The sequence below is a fragment of the Zonotrichia albicollis genome, chromosome 18 (genome assembly GCF_047830755.1).
Source record: "Zonotrichia albicollis isolate bZonAlb1 chromosome 18, bZonAlb1.hap1, whole genome shotgun sequence".
In the NCBI taxonomy this organism is placed as follows: domain Eukaryota; kingdom Metazoa; phylum Chordata; class Aves; order Passeriformes; family Passerellidae; genus Zonotrichia; species Zonotrichia albicollis.
Window position 1 is genome coordinate 14,153,683 of NC_133836.1, and position 9,921 is coordinate 14,163,603.

The following is a 9,921-nucleotide window of genomic DNA, read 5'->3' on the forward strand; positions in this document are numbered from 1 at the left end:
GCTTCCAGTGAGGATGCTGGTTTGTCCAGCAGATCAAAACTTGATGACAGGAATTTAATGAAGAAGATATTGTAGTGAAAAGACCTGACCTGTATGGAAGTGGCAGAATAGACCACACCATTGTAAGAGTGGAGTTAAAGAAAACATGAATGCTGGTGAATTTGATACTGAAATGCACCGTAGGATTGTTATGGATTAAAAGTCCTGAGTAGGACAAGCTTTGCTGTGAGCAGAGGTGCCACTGGCCATGAAATGCTTTCTGAGGTGCAGGAGGCTGCAAGGGCAAAAAGATCATCACAGAGTTGGGAGACTTGCTACTCGAGTTACTTGTGTAACTTATGAAGAATTCCAGTGGGACATAGTTGAAGAAAACTTTTTTAATCACCTCAAGTTTCTACTTTTGAAAAATTTGAAGAAAAGTCTCTCAAGGCAAGGCACAACACTTAATGATTACGTGGAGGCTGTGAAATCTTATGGTGATGTAAAAGGTTGAACCATATATGCCATCATCAATTGAAAATGGGTCCTCGCCAAACCCTACTGAGGTTAGGTAAGCAGCAGCCAAAACGTGCTTCAGATTACTTGTCTGAAGTGACTGGCTTGTACTCAGATTCTTTATATCTATAGACCTTCCTCTAGAAAAACCTGAGTCTTCTCTACTCTAGTAGAGCTTATAAGTGGGAAGAGAAAAAACCAAGAAGTTTAGAGAAAATTAAATGAGCAGCTGAAGTAAAACGAAGGACATGGAGAAGTTTTAAAGATATGAAGGGATTTAGATAGTCATGGGGTACCAGCATCTGTCATCTGAGGGGAGGTTGAGTGAGTTGGACTGTGCAGCCCAGAAGAGGCTCAGGGGACCTGCTTGATGGGAAGAGTGGAGAAGAGGCTCTGCTCTGGCACCCAGGAAAGAATGGGCAACAGTGGACACAACCTAAAACATGTAAATTCAGTGTAAATGTCAGAAAAAACTTCTGCAAATATCGTTGAGCAGGTTGCCCAAGGGGTTGTGGAGTTTCTGTCCTCAGAGACATAGTTAACCCAGCTGGACACTAGCCTGGGCAAGGAAAGCTCTGTCTTGATCTTTAAACATCTGCAGTGCAGTTCTGATTATTATCCCAAAAAACCCAGCAGGACTAACAGAGGGATGCAAGGGAGGGAACAGTTTGCCCTCAGGGATGGAACTTACATGGGACTGCTTCATCTTGCTGAAGAGATGTGAGGGGCCTCCACAACTAAAACTAGCACAAGGGAAGAGCAATTAGGCAACAAATGTTTGTTACTTCTCACTAGTTTGTTACTTCTCACTAGTTTGAGGAATCTCACAGATTCCTCAGCAAGCCATTCAAGAGTCTCCAACAGCAGTGGACTTGACAGCTACGGGGTTAATAAAACAGGATGGCTCTGTGGTGAATCTCCCACCATGCTCCATTATCTGGAGGTTCAAATGGAGCCCCTGCCTCAGAGTGAGAGACCACAAGTTGCAGAGCAGCAAGATTGCCCAAATATTGCTCCACACGTCCTCCAAAGTACCTTGATGGTAGGGTCTGGGCGTATATAGGTAGATGTGGATTTCGAGATACCTGTTCTATAGCTTTAGCAAGGCTGATAGTACCAAACTCATGCGAAGGCACCTCAGATATGTGCTACCTGTGGCTTTTAATCTGGGTTGTTCTAGGTCTGCAACCCCCAAGAAGAGCTTAGTAGTCAGTTGTTCCATCACATCTCTCCCCATCATTCCAGGTGCCACTGCTGTTCCGTGCCGTGATCCACCTGGGCTGTGTGTGCATGGTCAGCAGGCAGCTCGTCCGGCACCTGGCAGGGCGAGAGGCTGAAACCTTCAACATTGAGCACCTGGAGATGCGCTCACTGGCTCAGTTCACTTACCTGGAGCCAGGTGAGGCATCCTGGAGAGGGGCTCCTGGGGCACCTGGCACCCATGGGCACCGCTGATGCTCTGTGCTCTGTGTCCCCAGGAAGCATTCGCCACATCTACCTGTACCACAGTGCCCAGGGCAGCAAGGCAGTCCTGGGCCTCTTCATCCCCTCCCAGCGCAAGGCTGCTGTCTTTGTGCTGGACAAGGTAAGGAAGGCTGTGGAGAATGGAAAATTGGGGGTGCTGATGGCTGGACATGCCCTGACCATATGCCCTGATAGCCCCGAAAGCCCCCATGTCCTGAACTGATCCCCACAGCAGGGAAGGGAGAGATTCTGCCCCTCTGCCTTGCTCAGGTGAGACCCCACATGCTCAGCTGCTGAAGCAAGTTCAGAGGAGGCCACAGAGATGCTCTGATGAAGGCTGGAGCACTTCTGCTTTGTAGACAGGCTGGGAGAGCTGGAGGTGTTGAACCAGGAGAAGAGAAGGCTCCAGGGAGACTTTAGAGCCCCCTCCAGTGCCTTAAGAGAGCTGGAAAGGAACTTTGGACAAGGGATGGAGTGACAGAACAAGGGGGAATGGCTTCCCACTACCAGAGTGCAAGGTTAGGTAGAATATTGGGAGGAAATTGTTCCCTGTAAGTGTTCTAGGCCAGGTTGGATGGGGCCTGGAGCAACCTGGTCTAGTTGACCTCAGGTTGCACTAGGGGAGGTTTAGGATGAATATTAGGAAAAACTTCACCAAAAGAGTTGTCAAGCCCTGGCACAGCTGCCCAGGACAGTGGTGGAGTCACCATTCCTGGAGGGATTTAAAAGATGTGAGGATGTGGCACTTGGAGACATGGTTTAGTGGTGGCCTTTGGCAGTGTTGGGTGAACAGCTGGGCTTGATCATAAAGGTATTTTCCAACCTAAACAATTCTGAGATTATGTATTATCTGTGGCAGGGGGTTGGACTAAGACAACATTTAAAGGTCCCTTCCACCCCAAACCTGATAGGGCCAGACAGCAGGAGGTTTCTTCGTACATCACACATCCCTGCCAAGTTTTAGCAGGGCCCCTGCCACTGCACGTCCCAGAGTTGCTCTCCTCCTGCTCTGATCTGGTCCCTCCTCCACCCAGGTACGCAGCAACCAGATGCCAAACCTCACCACCCTGTTCTCAGTGGAGCGCACGGCTCTGCTGGAAAAGGTGGGCAAGGAGCTCTTGCCCCCAGACAAACACACCTTCGAGGTGCGCGCTGAGACCGACCCCAAGGCCATCTACAGAGGCGTCCAGCGGCTGCTCTTGGGCTACAAGGTGAGATGAAGGTGTGGGGAAGGTTTCAGTGGGACCGTTTGGACTAAGGGAAGGATGCTGTGGAAGGCACTGGTATAGCAGTTCCAAGAACACCTGCTTGTAACTGCTGGACCCACGGTCATGAAGTGGCTGCTTGTTTTGCTTGTGTGGGGCTTATCTGGAGCAGTATCAGCAGCAAGGCCACCTCACGATCTCGCTCCATCCCTGCACTCAGCTGGAGAGCTGGTGTTGTTGTGGGTGCATGCTTCAGGAATGTTGGGGTGTGCTGTCCCAGAACCGTGGGGACCTGCTGTGGGGATGGAGCACCTGACACTTCCTGTTGAGCAGGTGAGAGGTGCACCAGGATATGTCTCTTTCTTCTTGCTGCAGGATGAGCGCCGGGGCCCCACATTGGTGGCTGTGCAGTCCAACTGGGACCTGAAGCAGCTGGCAAGCGGGATCCCCATCATGGAGGAGTTCCCCTTGGTCCCCATCCGGCTGGTAGACGACATCAGCTACTCCGTCCTGGACTGGCAGCGCCATGCCGCCCGCCGCATGATTCGCCACTACCTCAACCTGGACACCTGCCTCTCCCAGGCTTTTGAGATGAGCAGGTACCCAAGGTGGCCATGTTCCCCTGAGGCTGCCATGCCCTCAGTGGGACCACAGGAGTTGTCTCACCCCTTGAGGGGACGGTCAGGGTCCCTGTTTTCCCTGCAGCCATGCTCATGCCAATGACCACTGATGTCTCTGTGCTTCAGGTACTACCACATCCCCATTGGAAACCTCCCTGATGACATCTCCACCTTCGGCTCTGACCTGTTCTTCTCACGCCACCTTCGTCGTCACAACCACCTGCTGTGGCTGTCCCCCACGGCCCGCCCCGACCTGGGGGGGAAGGAGGCCGATGACAACCGCCTGGTCATGGAGTTTGATGAGAGAGCCTCAGTCGAGATCAACAACCCTGGCTGCTACTCCACAGGTGAAGAGGGAGGAAGGTGGGAGCACTGAATGGGGCAGAGCTGGATCCTGCTCTGTGAGTCCTGCAGAGGTGTGGATGCAGTCCCCAAAGAGTCTCTATGGTGACAGTTGTAACCAGCAGCTTTTGGGTTTCAGCATCTGTATGGGTAAGGAGGATGCTATGGGCATGCCCTGGAGCAGGGAAGGCTCACCTGAAACATGTGCAGGCATCAAAATGGGGATTCTTTACCAATGACCACTGACAGCAGCACTTGGCAGACCACCTGCAATGTTGTCAGCCCAAGGACAGCTCACTCGGTCATCACTGGTGATGCTGGGACAGACCTCTCTTAGGCAGCTTGAGTTCTTCTAAGGTCCACTGTTGCAGCCTCCAGGAAAACTGGTGGTCCCCAGAGGGTCAGTAGGTCTGAGTCTTGTTGAAAGACAAGGCTCAATCAACACCTATGAAGGTCCAGTCATGCCTGTGAAAGCATCTGCCCTCTGAGTGCAGTAGCACCTCTAGATCACCCTGTACCTGTGAAAAGCACTTCTGGCAGCAGCAGGAGGGTGTTCCTGGTCCTTTCCCTGCCTCCCTGCTGACAGCTGTGTCTGCCTCTTAGTGTGTCTGGAGCTGGACATCCAGAGCCTGGCTGTGAACACCGTGTTGCAGTCCCACCACGTGAATGACATGGAAGGAGGCTCCAGCATGAGCATTAGCTTCGATGTGATTCAGCAGGCATCCCTGGAGGACATGGTCACAGGGAACCAAGCTGCCAACATCCCAGCCAGCTATGATGAAACTGCCCTCTGCTCCAACACTTTCAGGTGTGGCTTGAGAAACAGCAGGAAGTAGAGAGGTGGTCTCCACCCTGGCAAGTCCCCTCAGGGTTCTACTTCACTCCCTCCTGGCTTTAGCCTTTCCCCAGCAGTAGGGCTTGTAGGGTGGTCTAAGTATAAATCCAGGCCTCCAGTGCATGGCAGGCATCTTCTCCAACACTTTGGAAGATTCTCAGAGCTGCCTGGTGCCTCAGCCAGCAGATGCATGGGGATGTTGCTTTCTCCTTAGTTCATGCTCCGCCAGGTTATAGAGGCATATATGTGCTGAGGGCTGAAGAAGGGAGTTCCTGTTCTAAATCCTCTAGTGTGTCTGTAACATGTCCCTGTCAGGAAGGGGGAAGTGTTGCTGGTCGCTGGTGGGTGATGCCAGTCTCTACTCGTTGGCAGGATTTTGAAGAGCATGGTGGTGAGCTGGGTGAAGGAGATTACGCAGTACCACAATGTCTATGCAGACAACCAGGTCATTCACTTTTACCGCTGGCTCCGCTCTCCTTCCTCCCTGCTTTATGACCCAGCACTGCACCGCACGCTCCACAACATGATGAAGAAGCTTTTCCTACAGTAAGTGAGGTCAAGTGTGCCAGTCTGGTGGATGGGGAATGGAGAGGCGTGATGTTAGTGACCAGGATCAACCACAGTGATCCTCCAGAAAGGTGGGCAGTAGGAGGGATCTCTCATCCTCTTTGGGTGACTTCCCTTGCCCAGTGTTGCTGCATGTTGACTCTAGGCTGAGGAATCAACACGTGCTCTTTGAGTCACATATGCCCTTCATGCATTGCTTTCCTGCCCACTGATGCCACCCTGTGCCCTGTTGCAGGCTAGTGGCTGAGTTCAAGCGCCTGGGCTCTTCTGTGGTCTACGCCAACTTCAACCGCATCATCCTGTGCACCAAGAAGCGGCACATTGAGGATGCCATCAGCTACATGGAGTATATCATCAACAGGTGAGGTGCACCTGGAGGTGGGGCTGGGGCAGGGCTCAAGACCAGGGAGAAGGATGCTGATTTTTTGTCTTCTAATGCACCTCAAAACTGAATTTATTTTTTTGGCAAAGCTACGGAAGGGACAAGGCCTCCCAGTTCTCTTGCTGTCATGCCTGGAGTAGTGATCTGTCCCTAGCTGCCCTCTATGGGCAGTATTCCAAGTATACTCATAGGATTCAATCCTGAAGAGACTTCAAGGAGAGCCCGAGATGCCCAGCAACTTGTCCCCTGGCTGGCTGTCCACATCCCAGCTGTGGTATAGGCACCTTGATACAAGAACAAAGAGCCAAGCGTCCTTGGGCATGGCTTCCCCTGGGATCCCTAGCTGGGGCCCAGTGGAAAAGGGGACACTCCTCTCTCCTGGTCAGCACCACATCCCCACAGTGTCCCATGGAGTAGAGATGGTGCTGACACAGGAACTGACTGCAGTTTCCTCCCTCCAGCATCCACTCCAAGGAGATCTTCCACTCTCTGACCATCTCATTCTCCCGGTGCTGGGAGTTTCTGCTCTGGATGGACCCAGCAAATTATGGAGGTATCAAGGGAAAAGTGGATTCTCGCATCCACTATGGGGAGGTAAGAGATGGGAAGCACCCTGTCCCTTGGGAGCAGAGTAGGGAGGTGTTGGCTGGGCATGAGAGACTGCTATGCATGTGACCCCCAGAAGGACACCAGGAAGACATTGGAGGAGGAGGAGGAGAGTGAGGAAGAGGAGGAGGAGGTAGCGAGGGAAGAAGAGGAGGAGAAAGGGGAGCCAGATGTGGAGGAGCTGCTGGAAAATAACTGGAACATTGCACAGTTCCTGCCCCAGGCCGGCTCCTGCCAGAGCTACTTCTTGATGATCATATCAGGTGAGCAGCATGGGGAGATGATGAGGTCATTGTGCCCCTCCAGTGCCAATTCTGGATAGGAGCTGGAGCCTTGCCTATGTCTTCCCAGCCTACATCGTGGCTGTGTACCACAGCATGAAGGAAGAACTGCGGCGTAACATCCCTGGGAGCACCCCCATCAAGAGGAGGAGCACCAGCCAGGTGTCCCAGGAGGCTTTGGGGGAGCTGAGGGCCATGCCTGGTGAGTGCCAAGCCCCAGGACGGCCCTGCTGCAGGTAGAGACACCCACCTTGCTTGCCCTATGTACCACCAATCAGTTCAAACACTCTCTGCTTTACCCCTCTAGGCATGATCACCTTCTCTCAAGATTACGTGGCCAATGAGCTCACCCAAAGCTTCTTCACCATCACCCTGAAGATCCAGAAGAAGATGGCTGGTTCCCAAAATGCCACAGAACCCTCAGACATGTTCCCAGTCCTGCCTGGCTCCTACCTGCCACTCAACAACCCAGCTCTGGAGTTCATCAAATATGTCTGCAAGGTCAGCAGGGGTGGGCCAGGCTTCTTGGCTGAAGGATTGGGGTCTGACCTGAAATTCTGGTCCTTGTCCATTGCTGCAGCTTCTCCCAGGATGGATCTTTTTACTGGTCCTGAATCTATATGAGGGTCACAAGGATCTGAGCTGTCCTTAGAACAGTGTCTGCTGCTAGGCTCATCTGGCTTTTATCCTTGCAGGTCCTCTCCCTGGATGCCAACATAACCAACCAGGTGAACAAACTACGCCGGGACCTGCTGCGCCTCATCGAGGTGGGCGAGTTCTCAGAAGCAGCCCAGTTTCGGGACCCTTGCCGCTCCTATGTGCTTCCTGAAGTCATCTGCAGGAACTGCAACTTCTGCAGGGATTTGGACCTGTGCAAGGACCCTGCCCCTTCCCAGGTGCAGCTTCTCTCCTAGGGACAAAAGAGGCCCCAGTACAGCAATGCTGGAGGCCAGCCGATCATCTTACCCACTTTATCTCCCCCTTGTTTGGCAGCTTTGCCTGCTGTCCATGATCATCCTCTCCTAAAGCAAATTTTCTGTTCATCTTTTCTAGCTGCATGTGATGAATCTGAACATGCTTGGGCTTTGGCTTATGTTCTGTCCTCTCCAGAAACAAGTTCCACCATCCCAGTGCATGGGACTTGTGGTTGCTTACGCCCCTCTTTTTGCCCCTAGGACAGGCTGGTGGTGCCCGGCTGGCTCTGCCCCAGCTGCCATGTGCAGTATGATACTGATGCCATCGAGATGGCGCTGGTGGAAGCCCTGCAGAAGAAACTGATGGCCTTTGTGCTGCAGGACCTGGTAAGCACAGGGATCCCCCACTCTGCCCACTTCACTGGTTGTCTGTGCCTGGACACATTCACTTTGCCACTGGCAGAGAAGCTTGGCCTCATCTCTTGACCCACCTGAACCTCCTTGGCCTCCAGGTGTGCAGAAAGTGTCACGGTGTGAAGGAGACACACATGCCTGTGTACTGCAGCTGTGCTGGAGACTTCACCCTCACCATCTCCTCCCAGGTACTTCAACACCTGCCCAGCCCAGCCGAGCCCAGCAGCTCAGTGAGGGGCCCTAAGGTGCCCTGTGCCTCCTCTGCCTCTGCTCTAACTGCACATCCTGCAGCACCTGCTGAGCTGCTCTCTGGCCAGCCCTGCCCAGCCACTCCACCAGAGCCCTCAGAGCCCCTGGCTGCCCAGGATGCTGGGTAGCCTCCTTTCCACCCTGTTCTTCTCTTCCCAGGTCTTCATGGACCATGTCAGTGTCTTCCAGAACATTGCCCGGCACTATGGCATGGCCTACTTGCTGGAAACCATTGAGTGGCTGCTGCACACCAACCTCCAGCTCCAGCAATGAGGGCTGGGCTGCTCTTCTTGCCTACTCCATGCTCTCACATCCATGGAGAGTAGTACTGGACCCCCTTGGCCATGGGCCAGACCACAAAGACACTGCACACCCCTCCTGCAGGGAGGAAAGAGGAGGAGAGCCATGCTTGGCACTGGGTTGTCTTTGCCCAGAGCTGCCTGGTGGGGGATTTGGGAGTTTCCAGTGGCTAGAACTGGGTTCCACAGGTCTGTGCTGGCCCCAGGTGTAGTTTTAATTTTCAATTTCTGTAAATAAATGTGTGGTAGAAGGCAGGTGTCATTTTTAGGGAGGGAGGAATCAGGGGCTGTGGGTGCCAGTGGCTGTGGCACCACCCATAGCCTGGGTCATACTGGTGGCTGTGGTACCAGTGGCTTACCCCATCCTCAGCCCAGCCCTTGCCAGCATGAGGCAGGCAGTGCCCACAGGTGCTGCCCACACCTGCCAGCAGGTCCTGCCTGTGGGCAGCTGGCTGCGCTGGGGTGACTTCCCTGTGCCAATGCGCTTGGGCATGCTTGGCCCGGGCACTTGTCAGCTCTCATTAAGGTATTAATGGGTCTGTCTGGTGAGGTGGGGGACCTGAGAGCCTATACACATCCCTGCAGGACCAGCAGCCCATGGCTGGAGGCTGTACATCCCTGCCATGGCAGTGCAGGGCTGGAGGATGGAGACACAGCCACCAGCTCTGAGCCCATGTCCCTCCATTTCACTGCAGTGAGTGGCCCCAGGCAAGGTTTACTGACAGCCTGTACAGTAAAGGCAGGGCAACCCTGATGATGGGGAGAAAGTGATGCATCTGACTCTACTGATATCAGAAGGCTAATTAATTACTTTATTATACTATATTATTCTATATTACATTATTCTAAACTGAATCTGCACAAAGCACTCAACTGCCCAGAATGTTGTGACTGTCAGCTGACAGTCTGACACACACACGGATTCAATGGATCAGTGAATCAAAACACTCACCCCAGAATCTAATTACCAGTTCTCTTCAAGTGAACTACCTTCCACAATGCATTCCACTTGTGAACAACAAGAGGCGCAGCAATTGAGGTAAGATTTGTTTTTTCTCTCTCTGAGGTTCAGAGAATGTGAATCCCAGAAAATATCCTTGGGAAGTTGTGCCTTGCTTTTCTCTGTGAAGAGAAATGCGGCTACAAGCTTGGGGCTGGCAGTGGTGGCAGGTGGGCTGTAGGACATGTCCCATTCTTCCATGTGTGCTGCTCCTCATGGAGGCAGCAGGTCCCTCAGAACTGGGAGCT

General features: G+C 52.9%; 1 protein-coding gene across 2 annotated transcripts in view; it reads left to right on the top strand.

Moving 5' to 3' along the window:
- Positions 1 to 8,924, top strand: part of POLE (DNA polymerase epsilon, catalytic subunit) — a 33,406-nt gene extending 24,482 nt beyond the window's left edge. The window contains exons 33-48 of one of the 2 annotated variants that reach the window (XM_074554192.1): positions 1,741 to 1,894; positions 1,974 to 2,080; positions 2,994 to 3,170; positions 3,540 to 3,763; positions 3,911 to 4,131; positions 4,730 to 4,934; positions 5,334 to 5,507; positions 5,764 to 5,889; positions 6,372 to 6,504; positions 6,593 to 6,779; positions 6,868 to 6,999; positions 7,105 to 7,298; positions 7,493 to 7,693; positions 7,973 to 8,098; positions 8,224 to 8,313; positions 8,534 to 8,924. In XM_074554192.1, coding sequence (XP_074410293.1) covers positions 1,741 to 1,894; positions 1,974 to 2,080; positions 2,994 to 3,170; positions 3,540 to 3,763; positions 3,911 to 4,131; positions 4,730 to 4,934; positions 5,334 to 5,507; positions 5,764 to 5,889; positions 6,372 to 6,504; positions 6,593 to 6,779; positions 6,868 to 6,999; positions 7,105 to 7,298; positions 7,493 to 7,693; positions 7,973 to 8,098; positions 8,224 to 8,313; positions 8,534 to 8,647 — 2,565 coding nt within the window. In that variant the 3' untranslated portion in view covers positions 8,648 to 8,924. The remainder of the gene's footprint in view (positions 1 to 1,740; positions 1,895 to 1,973; positions 2,081 to 2,993; positions 3,171 to 3,539; positions 3,764 to 3,910; positions 4,132 to 4,729; positions 4,935 to 5,333; positions 5,508 to 5,763; positions 5,890 to 6,371; positions 6,505 to 6,592; positions 6,780 to 6,867; positions 7,000 to 7,104; positions 7,299 to 7,492; positions 7,694 to 7,972; positions 8,099 to 8,223; positions 8,314 to 8,533) is intronic. The other variant, XM_074554193.1, reaches the window with a different exon arrangement.
- The last annotated feature ends 997 nt before the right edge of the window (positions 8,925 to 9,921 follow it).